Consider the following 22,320-nt stretch of genomic DNA (forward strand, 5'->3'; position numbering starts at 1 on the left):
TGTGCAGGAAGTGCTGCACTGCTTTGTTCCTATTTCATTGCTGTCCCAAAGACACAACAGACTGTCTTAGAGTGCCTGTGTTAATCTAAGGTAAATCTCCTGAAGCCTGCATCTGGGCTTTGTTGCAGTTCTTTTTTTCCCATTAAAACCTGAGAAAATGTGTGATTTGGTTATGTTTCCTCTCACCTGCTCACTCTGGCGTGCAGTCCAGTGAAATTAAATGCCAAGGATATCAGACTTAGTTCTGTGTTGGTTTGGGGCTTTTCCTAGCTGATTTCATTGGTTCTCTTGTTTTCCCATCCTCCCGACTTTCAGCGTAAGAACTGTGAAGTATTCAGAAGACTTAGAAATACTAGGTAGCAATTTCATTTTGATAATACAAGTAGTTTACAGCCATACTGTTCTGCCTGTCCTTTTATATTATTTTCACTTGGGAGTGACTTCAGCAGCCGCAATTTTCAGAGTCAAACTAAGATGAGCAGCTCATCTTCTGAAAGCTAAGATTCAAGCTGTCAGATAACAGAAAGGATTGATGTTTAACTCTGCTGGTTTTGGAAAGAGTAGCTATTAAAAGCACATTCTAATTTGAGTTGGCAGAATAAGGATCACACACAGTCCCAAAATATCAGTGAACACTGATTTTAATGTTTCATTGCTTTGGTGCATAGGATAGCTCTGTGTTCCATTGAAAAACAGAGAGTCAGCTTTCCCTTGGCACTATATATAGTATTCCCAGGGCCACAGTGTAAGAGCAGTAATGGGTGGAGGTTTAAAAAAAGCCTTAATTAATACTTAATTCAGTCAGAAAAGGAGCCTACCTCTTCATGGGGATTAGAGCCTACCTCTGCCGTGTCTAACTGGACTTTCCGAGTGCATCAAATTATTCTGAAGGTCATCTGCTAAGGACAGTTTGTCATTAAGAAACAGAAAAGGATGTAGTCTGCAGTCACTGTGGAAAGAGTGTATTTCTTTGCTTTTGGGTCTTTGGAGCTAATGGTGAGAGTAACCAGAATCCCTGAGCTGGAAAACACCATTGAAAAAGTACATTAAAAGGAGAATGAAGTTAATTTGTCTTTAGTCTTTGGTACCAGAGAGGAGAGGAAAGTACAGGCTCTTTGAGGTTAGAAGCCCCCATCCATAAGTAGGAGATTGCAGTGTGGGGGTCTCAGCATGCTGCAGGCAGTAAGTATAGGATGAACTGAAGTGAGTTGGGCGTCAGTCACTCCCAAAAACTGAGTCTTTGCTTCTGAGTGGAAGATTTCCTGTCTTTGGGTCCATAAGGGCCAGTCAGGTGGAAAGAGAGGAGGGCAAATGGGAAGGAATAGATGGGATTAGCATCACCCCACCGTTCCACGAGCTCTCAGCTGGGTGACCATGTTGCGTGTGGAGGGACCCACAGTGAGACTGGGAGAATCCTTCCTGATGAAGCTGTTTGAAATGAGATTAGACTGGGTTTAGATTGGTTTTGCCATTGTCTTTAATGGGATTAAAATTGAATCCTAAGTCAGGTAGCTGTCCTTAGGCTAAGTAAACAGTAGCCTGTGTAGTTGGGGAAACTGGCATAAAACAGGGAAGGGGGTCCATTTATCGTGCTTTAAGTGCTCATTTCTGGCTCCCTGTGTGGACAAGTAGAATAGTCTGCCTTGCACCTAATGCATGCTAAAAGTGCCAGCGTGGAGAATGAGCACATGGAAACCAGTGTGCTGTTGAGACACAGTCTGTGTTTCAGTAAGATTGGCTGCACAAGCCCCGGAGGGGCAGATAATCGAGAAGAGCATGATATGAATGAGAGCACAGGGCATTAAGGAGGGCATTGCTCTTTGAAAAGCACTCTGAGAAACGAGTGCAGTAAAACCCGTCTGTCGCAGCGGTGGAGGCTCAGATGCGTGGTTGCAAGCTGACTTGTTGTGACCCCAGCTGTAAGCATATTCCAACAGCTGCAGCAAATTGCTAAATCATTCTTAGCTAATGCTGACATCAAATTATCTAAATAATTTTTGTGAGGTTATTATTTGTCACAGGGACAAATGCATGTCTTTATGCTTTCTGCTCTATTCCCTTGAGCTCTGTTTGTCTTAATTTTAAAATAATACACATTTTATTTGGCATCTGAGCTGTTCCCCTCATTACTTAATTTTATTTTTTCCCTCCGATAAGTCAACTCGCAATTAATCCAGAATGCTGAATTTGTGACTTTGCAGATGCCAACACAGTAAGTGCCTGGGATATCGTCATAGGCATGAGATAGTGACTCTCTGGGGAGATCAAAAAGAAACCAAGATGCAAGAAAATGCTGCCATAATTATCTGCAAGTGGGTTAGCTCAATGTCACTGCAGCAAATTCTGTGTGGTTACTGGAAGTGGTCTCTCAGTACCAGAGAGCAGTCCTGTCCCTGAATATCTGCTAAAGAACATCAATAAGGACATTAAAAACAGATTAAAAACAAAACCCAAAACACTTAATGCTCTTAATCCTTGATCATACTGTCGCGACAATGTACTGTGGCAGTTTTCTCTTGGATGACTTTTTCTCCCTGGAAAAGTAGAGCAGCGTATTCGACAGAACTCTACAGCTGGTAGCAGGGAAATTATTTCTCTGATATCTGCGTGGCTGCGCCTACACACGCTGTTGAAAGTTGTGGGTTTTAAGTTGATCTTTCATATGGACCTGACAGCAAAAATGTGTTGCTGATGATTTTCCTTGTTCAGTGTCCACTAATGAGTGCAGTGTAAAGAAAGTACCTGGGCTGAAGCTGTCGTGATTCCCCAGCGTTCACCGTTGTCGGCGCCTCTCTGGGCTGCCATCAAGCTGCCGGGACGCATTACTGCAAATCACTTGAGCAACTTGTGCAGTCCTTGGAGTCTTCAGGTGCTGCTCAGGGCTTGGGAGATTCCAGCTCCAGTTTTATCAAAATGCTGGCAACCTGCCATGCGTTTGTGCGAGCTTGACTGCGGAAGGTCAGGGGAGGACCCTGAAAGCCATTCAGCTGTTTCTTGCTCAGAGCTGTGCTGGGTAGACAGCATTGCCTGAGATGCACTCTTCTATGAGGGGCTGGAGTATTTGATGCATTTCTTTTGAGCTCTGTGTGTGTGTGTGTAGGAGCTGCACAGCTGCTGGGCTGTGCCCTGAGAGTACTGAATGTTCACAGCTTGTTGGGTAGAGACATGCACTAACTAGGAACTAGCAGCTCCTTGTGCTGGGTGAGGATCGACACAAGGGAGGGCATTTGTGCATCCATATGGATGCAAGGACTGCATCAGGCTGGTGGATTCGTTGCTTGTTCCGGTTCATGACAGGACAAGCAGGAGAAAAACATATCATCTTGCTCAGGCATGCACTACAGAGCTGGTCAGCTGCAGGGGAAGAGCCCTCCTGGTCTCTCTGTCAGGCATGGAGTAGCCTGCTCACTGTCTGCTGGGACAGATGTGGTGTGGCACCCTCAAAGCCACTGCTGGATGGAGTTGCCTGGAGGACTCCCTGTCTGGATTGGGAGTTACAGGAAAATACACTTGAACTTCCAGCACCATCTCTAGAAACTTGATTACACACAGCATTTGTCCCCAGGTTTCTCAGCCTCTAACCATCCTGGGAAGTGTCAGAAAGCTGGAGAGCGCTGCTGTTTTTACAAACGGGGAACAGAAATTTTCATTTGCTTCTGATATCTCTGCTCACGAGGAGTGCAAGATGGGCAGCAGCTTTTTGGCTGTTAGACTATCAGACCAGCCGTAATCATCATGTTTTATGTTTCTGCACGGGCTCCTGGCCACCTGTATAATGTCCATCTGTTGAAGTGGGCGGGATGCCTACCAACACTGCGATCCAGATCACTTGAATGAGGCATGGGTTTCCAGGAGGTGATGATGTTCTGAAGGACAGTTTGCAGTAGCATGACAAATGCTGTCCCTTCTGCGTGGAGTCCCTCCCATGCACCACTCTCATGGCGGTGCTGTTCACCTCTCATTACTTTAAGGCATTTGGGGAGATTCATCTAGAAGAATTGTAAACATGTTGTGGCAATGATAGCAAATGAATATTCAGAGAGAGTCTCTGGCCCTCTGAGACTGAGCAATTTTAATGTGTTCAACTCAGAGCTGCACACTGCTTTTCTATGAATGGTAAATTTGCTGGAAAATGCAGTTTTAGAATAACCACAACTATTTGCCCTCTGGAGTGAAATTTGTGGACTAGCTTTAAGAGGGAAAGGATGTCTTGCAACTGACTTCAGGAGTGACAGTGAACCTGTCTCTGCCTTCTCCTTAGCCAAGGTGCAAGGACCCCATCGCATCAAGCTGTGAGCTCAAGATCTCTTTACTGTGAAAGGAATTTTGAGCCTCCAATGCTCACTTCTTGCCAAATTCTGATGAGGTCAATAGTCTGAAAGCCTGATGCTGATCTTATTACCTTTTAAAAGTGATTAGGGTTATTAGAACAATATTTGGGTACTGGGGCTCTGAGCACAAAGTGCTCATCAAGGTCAAGTTGGATGGGGCATTGAGCAACCTGGTCTAATGGAAGGTGTCCCTGCCCATGGCAGGGAGATTGGAACTAGGTGATCTTTAATGTCCCTTCCAACTCAAACCATTGTGTGATTTTATGAATATTGAAAGTATTAACCTTGGGATTTTTTTTTTTTTTTTTTTTTTTTTGCACTCAGTGACTACTGATGGAAATAGAAGAAGCTTGATAGGATGGATCCAAGTCCTGCCCTGATAATCTGTCAGGTTGTCTTGCTGCTTATTGGGAAGAGGATGGCAAAGCTTATTTTGGGGAATGCTTAGTTATAGGTCTGATAGTAATGGAGTGAGAGGGCCCATGTGAGAAGGTACAGCCAGACAATGAATTTCTGCCAGGGCACCTTGGTCTTGGCTGGCCTTCTAAACTCAGCTGTGTCTTGGCTGTTTCTGCAGAAAAGAATGCCAAATGCAATAAGTTATGAAATTATTGTTTTGTTTTGTACATTTGTGTTGATTTGATTTCTCACTTGGAAGCCAGTGGCAAGTAGCACCATGCAGTAGGAGCAGATCTGCAGAGCAAAAAGGCAGTGAAGACCCAGGCAGATTTCAGGGGGGTTCCTTCAACATAGCTTCATTCTAATTCCACATGAAGGAAATTTTGCAAGAAGCTTGTAGCAAACCAGGAGACAAAATACTGTATGTTGAAAATGTTGACTTTCTACTTACTAAGTTTTTTTGCCAAAACAAAGACTTCAAAAAACCTGGTGTGTATGAGTCATATCAATGCTGCTGAAGCTGTTAGGTTTCTTGTTGGCAATTGTTTCAGATGAAATTTTGTTTGATGCTTCTTGAGGTCATCTGGCATTCTACTTAAACCTGTGTATGTTGCTGTGTGTGCAATTCTTGTTTTTGTTTCAAAGAGGTCTATACATAAAATTGATACCTTCATAACAATTTAAAAAGGTATTCTTATACCTATCTCTCTGCCAATACTAGAGAAAGGAAAAGAAATCCAGTGCTGCTGACTTAACTTTTTTGTTCTGACTCCTGTGGTGTGAGAAATCAATCATGACACGTTTGCCTTAGCTGCAGGACATGGAGAGAGGGGGCAGCAACAACAGCAAGATGGGCATTTGGGAACTGAGAAAAGAACTAGGGATCACATGCTGGGGAACAACCCAACTGCAATGGAAGGAGTTTGTGAGGCTTGTGCAGAAGTGGCTTTCAGTGCAGTAAGCTTTGCCTGCATGCTGAAGGCTACAGACACTGTCAAGTGGTTAAAGGGCGGGTACTGGTGCTCTTAAGACTGTGTGGACTCTGGAAAGCAAGTAGAGTATCAAGAGTGTATCATAGTGACTTTCTTATGCAAAGGTACCCATGAATGCAGTCAACACTCCAGAACAGCAGGTGTTTCTGCTACTTAGAAATTTTGTGCTTTAAGTATTGTGTTTTACCATGACTCTGACCTTCCTACCAGCTACATTCAGTGATACATATTTGGAATACTTCAATATTTTTCTGAAATGTGATTTCATTGGTATAAGACATCAGAACAGCTCAAACATTGGTGCAGGTTTTGGTGTGTGTGAATGGCCTAGGATTTCCTGCCGTATTTCTCGTTCAGTCTTGGCATATCCAGAAGCATATGGCAAGGAAAGGCTATAGTTTTGACAGGATACTGGTTGTGGAATAGTATGTAAGTCTAACATATCAGGGATAAAATAGACATCAGCAAATAGCTATTGGCAATTTAACAAATTGTAACCTGCTGTAGATTTTATAACAAGAGATGAGATGATTATCATATCAGAGAAATAATCTGTGAATATTCATTGCCCTTGTCATGGTTGTCAACAAGTCTCTCCTGTAACTTGCACACTACAAATACCACATACTTTTAAATCTACTCAGTGTGTAAATTGTGCCATCTGAAACACCAGCTCTGAATATTATTTGGTGCCTTGTGCTAAATTTTCATGGTGCCTGCCATTTACCCTAATTCACTGATTTGTTTTATTGTTTGTAACTAAGTATGTTCTATGAGATTTCTCTCAGTTCCAGAACAAGAATTTACTACTATGGTAGCACAATCTAAATCTCTACAGAGGCACAGTAAAAGCAATTCTGACAAGTCTTTCAAGGTTTGTAAGTCCAAAGTTTCTATTTAAATATTGCTTATCCAGCTTATAACTTGGGTTCTTTGTTAGTATGTCTTTCAGAAACAAGAACAATACAGACTTTAAAATTTCTTTTAAAAAAATTCCTGTGCCTCAAAATCTAAGTTGGTTTTTGGACAAAGGAAAAATGTCGCTAAAAAGGATCGAGTTTTCTAGAATGTTACCAGTGTTCATTCAGAGTTTTTTAAAAAGATGAAATCAGAAAGGTTTTGGAACCAGCAGGAGTTAGATAGTTTCCAGCTGTCTATTCAGGTTTCTGTTCTCAGAAGTAGGGCAGTGTCAGTCAGTCAGCAGTTTGCCTGGACTTTCTCTGGGCTCGGAAAAAGTGTGCGGTTAATTGTAAATATGCATATGAAGAGCTGTTCTTAGGTGGGTTATGAGACGATTAGGGAAACCTATGTATGACCAACTCCTTTTTCCCTGTGGTTTTACAGGTTCCAGAATCTGCTGTGGTCTCGAAAGGCGTTTGTGGACAGCGTGAAGGTGTATAACCACAGCTACATCTACATGCCAGCCTTCTCCATGAAGACAGGGACGGGACCCTCCCTACGTGTCTATTACACCCTGGCGGACTTCGGTGCCAAGCAGACAGTTCTTTTTGCCAACCCCAATTTCCTGCGTGACATTGGCAAGTTCTGGAAGAGCAAAGGTATCCATGGCAAACGGCTTTCCACGGGACTCTTCCTAGTCAGTGCCGCCCTTGGTCTGTGTGAAGAAGTAACAATTTATGGCTTCTGGCCGTTCTCGGTGGACCTGCACGGGAGGTTTATTAGCCATCATTACTATGACAATGTCTTGCCTGATTCTGGATTCCACGCCATGCCGGAGGAATTTCTACAGCTTTGGTTTCTTCATAAAAGTGGTGTACTGAGAATGCAGCTAGAACCATGTGAGGACCCTTTAATCCAGCCTTCTGCCTGAGGATTGTAGGAGTTGGTTTGGAAGATCCAATAGTTTTTAATTTCCGTGCTCTCCAACAGAGAGTTCTGATTTATGTTGATTGTTTTTAAAGGGAAAGTAATTGCGGATCTGCATGGACCATAAAAATGTTACTTGAAGGCCAAATGGAATATGTCCTTAATGTTTAGTGCTTTATGGAACTGGGATGGGACGAAGTGTGTCTTTCCATTGAGTCCATTCAGCAGCAGTGTGAAAACGATGTCAGAAGTAGCACAGCTGAACTTTCCGGGGACGTTTTTAAATGACCGATGTAAAAAGGGCATTAAGGCTCGGGGAGACACAGGGCCACTCACAAGCTTTTGCTGACAGTGCCAAATATGACTGTCTGTTCAAAAATCCATTTCATTCCAGATCGGCACCCTGTTTAACTTACCTTTTTCCTTTTTTTTTCCCCCCTCTGTTTGTGTGTGTGCGTGTGTGTGTGTAGGAGAGCATGTGTGTGTTGTTGACTTTGTTTCTTTTCCCTTTTTTGTCCTTTTTTTTCTTTTTTTTTTGTTTTCCCAATGGAAGGAAAAGGAAAGGCTTAAAAGCTCCAAGAGCTGAGGACCATCGGCTCCTCTGAAGACTCTTGGGAGAGTGAAAGTGCTAAGAATCTAGTGAGAAGAATGTCCTAGGAATGCCCTGCTAGTGGGCATGGATAGACCTACTTGTTGTAGGTTTTATCAGGATAGTTTAGTTCATTGCACTTACAGCTGTGCTAATGTTGTACTGTGGGCAAGAGCTGGATAAGGCAAATTGGTCTGAAAATAAGATGTGTTACAAAACCAGTAGTGAAGTGCAGCCTGGTTTCAGATGACCTGCTGCAAGATTTCCACACTGACTTTTGTAGTAGGGATGGTTCCTGACCTGTTTTACTGTCCAGCCTTAGGGATTAATTCTGTATTCATTTGCACTCCAGGTGTTTATTGACTGTCGAGGGGATTTGAGGGGTTCAGTGGAATGCAGAATGAGGTTCTTCATTTGCTTACAGCAGGAAAATTGCAGAAATGAATGTAAGTGTCATTTAAAATGAGTCAAAGCTTTGAAAATCATTTCTCTGTGTGTGACTAGCTCTTCTGCTCGGATTGTTACGTTAGCCTTAAAGACTTGTACTTTTCGCGCAAGATTGTCTCTGGTTAAAGAGAGTCTGAAAAATAAAACAGCCTTTGGGAGCACTGAAAAGCTGCATAGCCAGCAAGAAAAAAGGAAAAAAAGAGGATGGCCTGCCCTTACATAAGTCAGCCTCTCTCCTCGCAGTGGGTGAATTATGTCAGTGTGCGCATTGCACACACGCTGCTCCAGCCTGCACAGCGCCTGAAGGACTGTTTTATTTTGGGTTGTTACTTGGGCAGCAGATGGTCCTGTGATCGCCATGTAAATGAGAAATCTTTTTGTTTGTTTGCTTTTGTTTAGCCCTGTAGGACAAGAAGAGAATACCAGCTCAGTCCATGGTGCAATTTCAGCTGCAAGGTGTTATCACCATTAACTTAAAAAATCCAGATCAGTGTTCTCTTTCTTATCCCTCCATCGTTAGTAGCTGAAAACTTAGTCAAGGTGTTGAAACAACAAATCTCATCAGGTTTCCCCAACAACTCACTGTGCTGTTTTAGCTCCAAAGTGCCAGTATTTTGGGGCATATGTCCTGTCATATGTTGATAATGTCTCTCCTTGTAGACTACCAGCTGCAAGTTATATAGACATAATTAAAAAAAAAAAAAAAAAAGGCAAAATCCATGGCTCTTCTTTAAATATGAATAATTCGACTATCGATATAGGAGACTGGGGGGAAAAAAATCATGTTTTGCTTTTTAAAGCTATGTTTCATAATAAAATTGGAATATGGATATTCCAAGCATAAAACGGGGACTGTTTCATAGGATTACAGGGCAATGCTAAAGGGTAACGTGGAGATTTGGATTAAATAGTGTTCTAGATATTGTTCTGATAAAATCTGAATGTACCTTTATAGCCCGTGTTATCTTTGTCCATGTTTTTGTTAAAAGTACAGTCAAAGCACTGATGGAACATCACTTGATAATTCATTCCCTTTTGTTATGTTTGTTTTATCTTTGATGTGGGTACTTGGTGAAGAAGGATTTGAAAGTAAATTATTTTCCTTACTGCTTGTTATGGCAGAATTTTACTGAGCTGCCTTTCTTGGAGAAGAAGAGGTGCCTGTATGGTTTTTATTGTACACATCAAGTTTTGCACTTTTTATTGCTTTATAGATGAGATGATCTGTGAGAACAACTGTTGAAATATGGTGTGCTAAAATGGCACTTCAGCAGGATGCCAGCGTTCCTCAGAGGTGGCAGGGAACGAGTAGAGTAGGGGGGAACTGCCTCTTTGCTGGTCATTTTTTGGTATTTTTATCAATACTTAGGAATTCAGTTCTGAAACTCTCTGCCAATTCTCCAGCCCTTTGGTAATCCTTTTTTCCATGCCTTGAGAAAATAATTGGATTAGAAGAACAAGGGAAAAACATGTATTCTTTTAGGAAAATTCTGTCCAATGTTTCATAATATCTGGCTTGTTCATGATGAACCAGTGTCCTGGGTATCTGAAGATGTTATATTCCACAATTCTGTAAGACTGAATCTGTAGACCGTGGTCTTTGTGAGTCCCTGTCTGCAGTCCTGATGTTTGCAAGGAGATAGCTTCCTAGAAATTATGGGAACAGGAGACACCCAGGCTGTGTGTGATGTGTGACTGCTGTTGGAGAAACTGATAATTCTGGTTCTATTCACATGTATGTATGGTGAATATAACTGCATTTTACAAAGGCAACCACCTTTGATGAGGAAGTAAAGGATTCAAGGGTATATATTTTTCTGTTACTTCCAGAAACTGGAAGTTGAGGAAATAAGATAAATAAATGCCCCTATTGAGAGAGCAAAATCTGTTTTAGCTGGCTGACTTGTCAGTCTGTGGAAACACTGGCCAGCAATCAGTCTTTTGCCCAGCGAATAAAAAGGGATGGAGGAGAGCACTGCAAGTCTTTCATGGCAAGAGCAGCCAAAAAGACAAAACCAAGCAGCTCTGAACATGAGTGGCTACTACCTGACAGAAATGCTGAAGTAAATATGCTCCATTCATGCCCAGTGTGAGGCTTGTCTTGCCTAAATCCAGGAGGAGGGCAATCCATGTGTGGGATCATTGATGTGAAATATGGCATTGCATGCAGGAGTGTAAAGATGTGGCCGCCTTCAAAAGGCAGGTCATGCCATGAAATAGGGCCATGGTTCTGCTTAAGGATAGACACAAGCAAATCCAGGAGGATAACTGTTAAGTGTGAACCATGAGGAATCAACATCTCACAGTCATGGCAAACTTTGGTGCGAGGGATTGTATCCACCCAGCATTTACCTATCAGTTGATTCCAGTCTATTGATGGCAGTGTCCTTAATCAAATCTTACTGCTTGTGTTGCTGTATTTTCTTTGAAGTAAATTGGAATCTTAATGTTTACTTTGTTAGTGAAGTTCTCTACTTTAGTGTCTCTGTTTCCGCTGTCAGTCCCCGAATTTCTCTGATAGTGTAGCTAAAGCTGCACAAATGTTTGCCAGGTTGAAAGCTACTGCAATTCATCTTCAATAAAAACTAATTCAGACTGGCCAAGTGATTTGCTAATGTTCCTACATATTAATTTTATCATAGAGCTGACAAGAGACAGAAGTGCTAGAGTCTTTGCTCCACCTGCATAGGAAGCATTGCCTAACATTTATGAGTAGAATAAATTAAATACCTTTATAAGAGCTGTACATGGAAGATAGCTGGTACTGAAATTCCTCTAGATGCAATATTTTTGGGGCTGTGTATGTTTTTGAGTAAATCAAGATCAGTTTTTGAACTTGCAACAAAACTATGTAAAACTTTTCTTTCTTGTTTATTATGAAGCCTTTGGATCTCCTTCTGAAACAGATAAGCAAACAGAAACCAGCAAATTAAATCATAGAGAAAACATGCATGTGTTCATGAGAATAAAAAATCTATAATTTTGCCACAAACCTTGCTACAGTGCTAAGGACTCCTATTCATGAACATTATATTTTTGCTGAAGTGAAGGGACCAAGTTTGGGGTGAACCAGGTACTAAAGACATAGGACTAAGCCTTTGTTACAGCTTATGTTTTATAGAATATAGAAATATTGGCTGTTTGACTTGACTGCTTTTGTCTTTTTGTTAGTTTCCTCAAAATGATGTTGTAAGATACACTGCTGAGTTAGCACCTCTGTGAGAGCTGAAACTAAGTAAAGCATCTGCTTTTTTAAACTCCATGTCCTGGACTGTGGTAGTTATGTAAAACCCTTCCCTTATACATCTTCAAGAAAACTAGCTTAAGATCTGGCTCACCCTTGCCTGCAATTAATAAGGAGTGAGGAAACTTTTGATCTAGAAGTGAGGATATTGGAGGTGAATGGTGTCTCACCATTTGCTGCCTGCTCTGATTTCTTCAGCTTGATGGTTTAATAAGTATAGGAAGAAGTCCAGGTTATGTGAAGGACAGGTGGTTCTTGAAGAGTTGGATGCTGACAGAAAAAAAAAGGAGGATCAAATTAGTGGTGAAAGAAATTGGAGTGTATCAGTTCTTTATGAAGATCCTCAGTGCTTAGCAACTGTAGGACGTTTTCATCTGGCAGTGTCTGTGAAAAAGGGACTCCCTGGGACTTACTGATGCTTTTCTGCAGGATGGCAGCAAAGCAAAATGCAATGAGGAGGGGAAGCTGACTAAACAGAAGAGGAAATACAGTGGAACAAAGAATGATGATGAAGAATCTGTCTTTCCCTACTCTTCTGCCACTCTCCCTAAACACATATATTAAATGGACTAACCAGCTATTATCTTTAGTCACTGTGTTTTTAGTGAAATGGTATGGTGAAGTTTCCATTTGCTGATACTTCCAAGTTAGCAAAATTCATTGTCCAGAAATGCCTATTCCCCATCTCCATGGCTGTTTGAGGGAAGTTCTTAGTGCTGTGATTGTCCTTGTGTGCTGTGACCTTCCTAATGGGACTTGCTCCTATTGTCATGTGGTTCCATCAGATTTCCTTCTGGAATCATCTGGACTTGTGTTTTGCCTCAAGACATTTTCCTGAAGGATCTCTGCTCTATTCTTCCTGATGACCATTCACCTTGGGGATAGAACTGGGATTTTAAAAAGTCAGCCATAAGGCAGCTAATACACTTTGTCATTTGAACCATCTTTTCTTCTAAAGTGTTGGTAAATCCAACAACACTTAGCTGCAAATGGAATACTATTTCTTTTAGTTATTGGTAATTCCATCACTGGAGAAAGAGGATGGACAAAGGATGCATTTTTCAAAGTGGTGGTTGTAAAATAACATCTATTTCCTTGAATTCCCATATTCTGTCTCTTGGAATCTATCATATATTTGATTTTTTGTAGTTTTTTAACAGAACAATTAGTAAAAGACTTAGTGGTCTCTTTGTTGAATATTAGCAAACTCATTTTCCTAAGTGTAATGCAAATACCCCACAGGAGGCTTAACCTGTCCTCCCTAGCTGATATTTCTTTGGCAGCAATGAGAACTTAAACAGCTACTCATTCCTCCCTGGTTATTCATTTTCATCAGTTTTTATTACAGCAGGTTGAGCCCTAGTGTATTCAGCCTCTTCAGCTTAATGCATATACTTTAAAATGAATCACACTCTGTCTTCTCAGCTGTTACTAAAAAGAAAAAAAAAAAAAGAAAAAGAAGTGCTGCTAATTGAAAATGGTTGGGTAGGTTCTCAACAATCAGGAGAGACAGGCACCACCAGATTCAGGATTTTTCTGACCATTCTGAGGTCTCTGCAGGACTGTGAAAATACTCCAGCTGTGTCTGTAGGGTTAAGCTGTGCAGGGGAGAGCAGAAGTTTGAGCCTTTTCCCTGGTAGTGGTTTGTTTGGCTGTGACCACTCTGCTGTGGCTTTGCCCAGGACCCACTGGTGCTGCCCTGACCGGGGCTCAGGACCAGGGGATGCAGTTCAGTGGCCAGCTCCTGGATTGCAGACCAGATCCCAGATAATTACCCATGGTGTGTTTAGCCCTCTCCTGCTCCACAGTCAGAAGTGCTGACCTTAGTGGAAATGATGGCAGCTCATCCCATTGGAGACCAGCCTGCTCCTTGCACTGAAACACTTTAAATCCCTGGCAAGTCTCAGAAGAGCCTATTAAAACTGCATCTTAAATTAATGTATGAGTAGTTCCTGCTGCTGTGGAGTGGGTCAGCTTTCTGCTGAGCTGAATGTTTATCCTATTTGGAACCCTCCAAGGCAAGTGAACCTTTAGCACTCAGACCACCTGGAATATATTGTGTTATTTGGTGCCTTCACCTTCCAGTTTAAACCCCCTTTTTTTTCCTTTTAGACTGGATTTAACTACTGTGAGTGAATCCAGAGTGAGTTTATGAAAGCAGCACCAGCAGTAATTGATCTCTGGGTTTATGAATAAGCTGGTGTTCAATAAAACACTAAAGTACCTTTTGGATGGTTCCTGCTGATTTCTAATTGTATATTCAATGAATTGTTTTGCTCAGATGGGGCCCATAGCAAAGACGAGTTGCATCATTTTCTGTTTATTGGAAGGGAGCAATTACAGATGCACAATATATTTTAAGCTAAATTCTTATGAACAAGGTAAGGCATTTACATATTCTGCAGGAAGCTTCGTTATTATGTGATTATCTTGATAGGAAAGGAAAAAATTTCACTGAAAATAAATGCGCAGAGGAAAAGCACTTTTGATTAGAACAGCATAATCTGGAGTACTGAGACCCAGATTTGAGTCTCTACTCAGATGTCTCCAACCAGGATCTTGCTGTCCTGAAGAAGTGCCGTAATCACAATTTCTTTTTCTTCTGTGCATGTATTTTTGTAGAAAATGCTTGAACACTTTTTTTTTCTATAATCCGTACACGCGCTGAAAGCAAACGGTCCCTCTTCAGGAGCGCTAGTTTTCCTTTTGGGTACCCAGAGCATTTAGTATGCAGAGCAAAACCTACAGAAGATGTCCAGTTTTCAGGAAGATGCTGTTTTGGAGTAGACTGGCAGGACTCCTGCGGACTCATGAGTTGATTACTGCCTCTTGAGCTGTAGAGGTCGAGCAGCTGATACAGAGTGTGCTGCACTGACAGTGAAAAAAGGTATTGTAGCTGCAGCTCTGACTGCTTGATGTCTCCTTTATGCAGAGGGGTATTTCTTTGTTCTGTGAGGGCTCTTCAAGCGTGGATTTTGATCCTGCAGATCATGGGCTGACTAGCTTTAAAGGCCTGGACTTCGTACTGAAAATTGCAATGAGCATGGAAATGCCTGGAAATGATGTCCTTTAGTGTGTCGTTTGGTCACGCTGCATGGTTTGGCCTTTTACAAAACAGACCTCTCCGTATCCAAAAGCCATTTTATCTGAGTATGTGACTTGTATATGTGAGGAGGTCACTGGAAGGTGAATGCCTGATGCTGCATAGAGCAAGGACTTCCAAAAAATGCTGTGGTTTTATTTATATCAATAATGAAATCCCCATTGAGCCAATATTGGATCAAGTCAGCTTTCAGTGCTCTTGAAACTCCCACATCGTAAGCATTTCCAAGAATTGCTCGTGCACAGACAGAAACAGTAGATTTTTTTTTTTGTTGTTCATGCACATCACCTTGCATTGAAAACAGAAGGAAGTGTCAATCAGAGATCTTACCCTTTTCAGATGCCTCTGTAGGCTACCTAAATAATTTATAGGCACACAGTTACATAAACAAAATAGCTGATAGCCTGAAGTTTATAGCTCAAATGCTGGTATGTATCTTGAAGAATTACTTTCAAATCATTTAGTGGGGAAAAAAATTACACAAATATTACATGTGAAAAAGATCCTTTTTTTTCTTTTGTTCTCCTAAAGTGATGAACAATATTTTCTCCTAAAATAACTGAACAAACTATGTTAGAGTTATGCAAGAGTTTTCCCTGGGTTTCAAGTTATTCTGCACCTCTAGCTTTGTATTCAAGTCCACACTTCTGCAAAGCTGTCTAAATAGAAAGTCCAAATCTGGAAATTTAGACTACTCTCTGTGGTGTCCTTAGATAAGAAAGTAAATGTTATACTCTAAATTTAGTCAAAAGAAAAAGGAAAAACAAATTCACTACAGAGGTTCAGATCTTCTGAAGTCTGTTACTGTTTATGCGCTGCCATTTAGTCGTGGTGTCCAAAGAACCAGACAAAGATCAGAAAGGAGATAAATACACAAGATGACTCAGTCTTTCTCATAATTGGGACCTACAGTTATTAACAGATGTAGGTCTATACTCTTTTGCTTCTCTTTCCCTCAGTTCTTGTTGTACTGGGGTGAAACCTGTGTTCCCAAAGTGTTTAAAATTTTTTCTTCACTAAAGTGGACTTTCCTCTGGGCTATAAGCCTAAAAAATTGACAGACATAAACTGCTTCAGGTTTATCAATACTGAGTGCAAGCAAGTTTCTGTGCAGCATTTCACATCCTCCTAGTGCTAATTACTGTATTAACTCAGAATTAAAAGGAAGGCTTTCTTATTTCCAATACCACTTGGTCCAGTGTATTTCCAGTCCTTCTTCCTGTGGTGATTTCTCTGTCAGGTGAATGGAGATTGTGTTTAGCTTAGATGTTCTGAGAGTTAGTTAACTCATGCTTGGGAAGTGGAAAAAAAAAACAAACAGAAATTTTATAAAGTATGAAACTTTATCTGTTTTGGACAGTGAAAACAAGCAAATGAACCACCCTTTCTATCTAACTGAATTTATGCTTTTGTGTTAAAATCCACCCACATTGTTAATAAGTAAATAAAAACATTACCTTCAGGGAACACCTGGAGTGTAGGAAAGTGAAAAGCCATGCATTTTTAATTGGAAAAGAAGGTTTTTGTCCTCTCTGCCCTGCCCTTCAATTTCTGAGCCAAATTCTCTACTCTCTTTTACTATTCTCTACTCTCACTCTCAAATCAATAGAATTGCCTAGATTTTAACTAGTTGTCTGTTCTCAAACCTTGAGGGAGTTCATCCTGTGAAAAATTTAAATTAAGCTAATTTTAAGGCAATGCCAGATTATGGGATTTAGTCAGAGCTATTCTGTAAGCTATTGATTTTTTTTTCCCCACAAGTGTAGATCATGAGCAGTTTATGCTATGTGTTGGTTGGTTTTGTAAGGCAGATACCTTACTGTATTTCAAACTTGTGCTGTGCTAAGGTGTCACAGTCTGAAATCAAATCATGATCTGTGTCATGTCCTTGTTTCAGCAAGTTGCATAGAAGAGATCCATGTGCTGCTCCATCTGTCAAGTGTATTGTATGAGCCAAGAGAAAATGAAAAAAGGATTTTTCTACAGTGTGAAGCCTCACCGTTGACTGGCTGTATCTGGGAATTAGATATCCTCAATTTATTATCCTTGATGGATCTGATACCTGCCAGTGTTTCCACTCATTGTCAAATAATTTTGTTAGACTTTATTGATGGAGTAGTGTGATCTTTTCCCTCTGCTTTTCGACTGTAATTCTTCTTTTCTGATAGTGTTTGCAGGGAAGAAATCTTTCTTATTATCTTTTTTTTTTTAATGACAATTTATAGCTATCAGATGTTGGTTTTCTTAAAAATGTTGGTCTTATGCTTTTTTCCTGTGTTATGCATAGTATCTTCTTTTCAATGATATCTCAACAAATTATCTTCTTTTTAACCACTAAAAGTCTTTAAGAACTGAAAAATTTTCTGGCTTTCTTAAAACCCAGTCTGGCTGTAAGTGTCTTTGGGTTTCAGCCTAAATTGCATGCAGTCAAGTCCTGAGTCTTTGGAATGTCTTAGTGCACTCATAAACAATGAGACATCAATAAAATAGAAATTAATTTTCAAAATTCCTTTCAACCCCAGTGAAAAACAAGGGGTCTTTAATAAACCTTTTTAGTAATGGCCTGTAACTACTGTAGTGATAAAAATATCTTTCATTTTCATTTTATGTGTAATGGAAGTTACAAGCTCAGGCAAGAACATGAACAACTCGAATCAGTATCAGTCCAGTTGTCCTGTTGGTTTTGTACATGTAAGTTTTGACCTTAGTATTTTTAATTTTTTATTTTATTTGTATAGTGAATATCTCTCAGGTTCTCATCCAATACCTAAATTATTACTATGTGTCATGTACAGGAATTGGTTTTTGAGTAAAAGTTCTGTTCCACTGGAGAGTTTACTAATAGTTGCATTTTAAATGAAGTAGGGTTTATACTCCTCTTGAGGAAGAACTGTTTGGATGAGAAAGCAAGGCATTAAAAACCACTGCCTGGATGTCATCTTGCTTGTGCTGAGTACCTGTGCTGGGGGCAGAGGGCAGCCTCTGGCTCCTGAACCTCTTGGGGCTTTGGGAGATGCTCTGGGGCTGTATCTCGTGCTGAGCTGTGGGGCCAGGCTGGCACAGGGGTTTGGGGTAGTCCTTGGGCTTACTCACAGTCCAGACAAGAGGAGATCCAGCGGGGCAGCAGAAGGGGATACAAGCCCCGGCCCTCGCTTGGTGGGAGCTGAGCAGCAGCCACTGCCCCCTGCTTCCTGCTGCCTGCTCCCTCCCTGGGATGTGGCAATGGGTGCTTGGTGCTCAGACACAGCCAGCCTTGCTGACCCTGCTGGGAAGGAGTTTTCAGTCTGAGTAGTAGTCTCCTAGCTGGAAACGCACGGAGCGTGGGTATGTCATCCCCTGCCCTGCCTTTCCTGGTCTGGAGCAGCTCAGCACCAGAGCTGTGTGCTGGGAGCTCCACGTTGCAGCCTCCTGGTGCCACAGCAAAGCCAAGACATCAGCTGAGGGATAAGCCAGCAAGTGTCTGGGCACTCTTGAAAGGAGAAGAAACTTCCAAGTGCAACAGCTATAGCAATCAAATAGCAACAAGGCTCTTTTTCCTTTGTTGTGGAAGGGAACACAGTGCAAAGCATTTTTGTGCCACACTTTTAGCCGCTTCCAGGTCAAGAGCTAGAAGTTTGAATGTGCAGTTTGCTGTAAATTCTGATATTTCACCCTGAGCATAGGATAGAAATGTCTTCTGTTTTTACTTAGAGACCTAGATTATTGTTTTTATACGGTGTGTTGGAGGACAATTATGTATCTGAGTTACCAGCTGAAATATTGTAGAGTCATTTTCATCTTCTCCAGTTTTGGCAAGTTCAAGGTGACGCTGCAATTCTGCCTTTCTGTTTCTTACTCATACTGGACACCTGGCTTTAGCCTGTGTTAGTGCTGGTTCCATCTGGCTATTTCTGAAAGTTCAAGAGGAAAGAAAACAAAGACATGAAGGAGATTTAAGGTGCCTCAATGTGATGTTTTTATAGAGTGGTACATTGCTCTGATAATGAACTGTGAAATGTAGCATGTGGATGATGATGAATGTAAAAGCCTGCATGTGTTTTTATTTGAATGTTGTGTCCATGACATGGATTATTAGTATGAGCTCTGTAGTGTAAAAATACTGAAAAGAGAAAAGAAATGGAAAGAAGATATTTCTAGCAGGTTTTGCAGTGAACCACGTCCTCTTTCAACTATTTCCCTTTTCAAAACCAGACTCAGATTTTGGTAACGTGAGCTTTTACCGTAAGGATGGTAACACACAAACTACTCTCTTCCTAAAGTTAAATATACTTCTTTCCAGCACTGTAAGGGAAAATCTATTTCCATTTCCAGCAGATCAGACTTCTTCCCAGGCGTGGGCTCACTGGGCAGCACTGGCTGGGAGATCAGTCAGGCTCACTGATGATGCCGTACCATATGTTTGCTGCCCACAGAATCCAACAGTCTGTTCCTGTGCCAGGAGATAAGTGACTGTGGTTTGGTACAGTTTGCTGCTTGCTTATGGCTGGAAGCTGAAGTGCAAACTAAAACGCTGTGAGCTCCCTTCCATTTCTTGCAGGCATAGCCTCAGCTTGAGGAAGTTTTGTGCTTGACTGGAACAGAAATGGACCGGCAAAGGTTTTTCAAAATTATTAATTTTGCTTTTGCGTCATTGAGGTATTTATGAGAGGTCAGTGATTTCAGGAGGGACCAGCATTCATTGTTGGAGCTGCAGGCATCCGGAATATCTGCCCAGCCGTAGGTGACCAGGGAACCCACAGCTGGTTCATCTCTGGGATTATCCCAACTCCCTGATGTTTTGCTTTGGGAACAAAGTAGTGATTTGAAGGCAAGCAGCCTAGGAAGCGTTGCTTTAAAGCTTCTACTTGCCTCTACCTGTAGTTGCAAGGTCCCTGCTCTCACCTTCCCTGTCATGCCATCTGTACATCTCAGGCCTCCTGCTTTGTAGCTGACCCTGTCTCCAAGCTGGCTGTGAGAGGGGACAAGCCTTCCTCCTGGTGCAATGCTCAAGCAAGTGTGCTTGAATCAATGGTGATACCAAACCATAAACCTATGTTTGGAAGGAGCTCAGTGTTTGGATAAAACAAGCTGACTTGGGATCAGTCTGTGGTTTACAGTAATGCTGATATACAAAGCCCAAGTAGGACAGGTGCAAGAAGTCTCCTGTATCTTTAGGGACTGGGCATAATTGCCATTTTTGCTCTCTCACACAGTATTTCCAAAGGAGCAATGTGATGTGGGATGTCAGTGTTAGCTGGTGAATTCTAGTACTTTCATTTGTGCTCCTTCTCTTGCCCAGTTTATTGAAAAATGTGATGGTAATGTGGTAGTTCGATGTCTTGAGGTGATTTTGAAGTAGATAAGAAAATCATTATGCCTCTGAGGTTGCGTGATTCCATGGATTTGTCTTACCTCCAGTGACTGGCATGTAATATTTGTTGTACCATTTATGATGTGTGTAAGCTTTACAGGCTGGATGTTGTGTCAAAATGACATGAGCACTTGGGTGAACATCTTGAATCATCATTATTTTGGCACGCTCAGGGGCAAAAGTACTTGTGTGGAGTGTGTAAAACATCACAAAGTGTGTTGTTGTTCAGAGTCTTGTGATTAGGGCTTCGATCTAATTCACTCTCCAATGTAGCAAATGTTTGCTGTCGGCTAACACTGTTACAAGGTCTAAGGGTTTATCTTTCTTTGCCCTGCAATAATGTATTTTCTCTTATGTCAGTAGAATTTGTTCATTTTCAAGTAGTGTGTAGTGCTCCTTTGAAGAATGTCTCCTTTTCAGGTGGTTTCATGGTGACTGTACCCCAAAATGTCTAGATGTCTCTCAATAGCAAAAATTGCTTTGTTATTGAATGTATTATTTATTAACAGTATCTTGTCTTTTTCTAGTCACATTTTACAAAATATACCACAATCATCTCATGTGATTTTTTATAAGGAAAGTCTTATTTATAATGTTGTGCAAGTGGATGGAAACAAATAACGATTTTATAGTAGCCCATGCCTTTTTTCATAGCTGCAGAGTCTTAATGAGCATGATCAGAAGGGACAGGCTCATTGTTTCGTTTAATTTTGATGGAAATTTTCGAAGATAACTATTATGTTATTTATTATTTGGATTTAATTACCTTAACAAATAAATATCTCCATTTTAAGAAATGAAAACAGTATTTGTGGGGCTTCTTTTTCTTCTCTTTTCCCCGCTCTCAAACTCAGTATGTTCAAACAATCAAAGTAATTTCCTCTTCCTCTTTACGTTGTCTGTGTAGTCTATTGTTGTGTTGAGATTTGCATCCATTGCCCTCATCTGATATTCCTGGTTATTCTGCTTACTCAATTCCTTTTCTTTTGTAGCTTACTCAGTGACACAGGTTTATCCAGTGTCAGTCTGAGGATTAACCTGGGCCTGAATCTGTACCTTTTTTCCTTCACAGAACAACCCAGAAACACAACTTTGGGTGCACATGGAAATCCCAAGGAAACACAGGTATTTTGTAAGAGAGGTTCCCATTCTGCACTTCAATCAGCATAGCTAAATCCCATTTGCTTGGACTGGAATGTTCTAGTGCTCAGTCTGAAACCCGTGTAGGAGTCCTTGAGTACATTTTCTAAAGCAAATTATAGTTCTAGTATCTGAACATCTGATGGACCTAGCCTGGATGTCTTTAGATTTTTCAAGCTGGATTTTCCACATGCAGATTTTCTGTGCACAAGCCTCTTCAAGATAGCTGGAGCTTGACACTGTGTTCCTTTTGAGATTATGAAAATTTCCTCTCTGACTTTAAACCTCCATGCCCCAGGTCCCTTTAAAATCAATGGAGGATATAGGGTGAAATGGTCCTCACCCTTCTAGGGACAGCTGGAGTAGGGTTCCTTAGCCTGGTAGAGCCAAAAAAACAAGCATCTCTCTATTTTATTACAAGAATTATCCATAGCAAATATGGTCTCTGCTAAGGGAAAAGGGGAAGACGGAAGCTCCCATTCCTTTAGTCATGATGATTCTTTTTCCAAAACCTGCCATTTGAACTTGCCATGTTTCTACACAATGAGTAAATGAGAGTTCCTCATTTGTCTCACTTAATATTTCCTAGTTTTCAGAATATACCATCTCCATCTAGGTCCCTCCCTAGATTTCTTCCTGTTTCAAGAAGGGACAGATGTCAGTGGGGGTTCAGAAAATGAGAACTTCTTGCCTCTGAGGATTTCTGTCAGGTGAGCTCTCTGTGAGCAGAAGCTTCTGTGCAGGATCTCGCTGGGGGTGCTTGCTTGTGTGCAAGCACATTTGCACATTGGCAACACTACCTGGGAAGGTGGAGAATCTAGCTCCAATCTCCAAATCCTTGAAGGTACATTTTACTTTCAGCTGATGAAGTGCTACTTGAGAGTGATGTCTTGCAGCT

At 41.2% G+C, this 22,320-nt stretch overlaps 1 protein-coding gene across 1 annotated transcript in view; it reads left to right on the forward strand.

Moving 5' to 3' along the window:
• The window catches only part of ST8SIA1 (ST8 alpha-N-acetyl-neuraminide alpha-2,8-sialyltransferase 1), a 129,329-nt gene extending 108,244 nt beyond the window's left edge, over positions 1-21,085 (forward strand). The window contains exon 5 of the mRNA XM_064654478.1: positions 7,067-21,085. Within this exon, the coding sequence (XP_064510548.1) occupies positions 7,067-7,553 (487 nt within the window). The 3' untranslated portion in view covers positions 7,554-21,085. The remainder of the gene's footprint in view (positions 1-7,066) is intronic.
• Positions 21,086-22,320: the final 1,235 nt, after the last annotated feature.

This window comes from Pseudopipra pipra, chromosome 5, assembly GCF_036250125.1.
Source record: "Pseudopipra pipra isolate bDixPip1 chromosome 5, bDixPip1.hap1, whole genome shotgun sequence".
Lineage (NCBI taxonomy): Eukaryota > Metazoa > Chordata > Aves > Passeriformes > Pipridae > Pseudopipra > Pseudopipra pipra.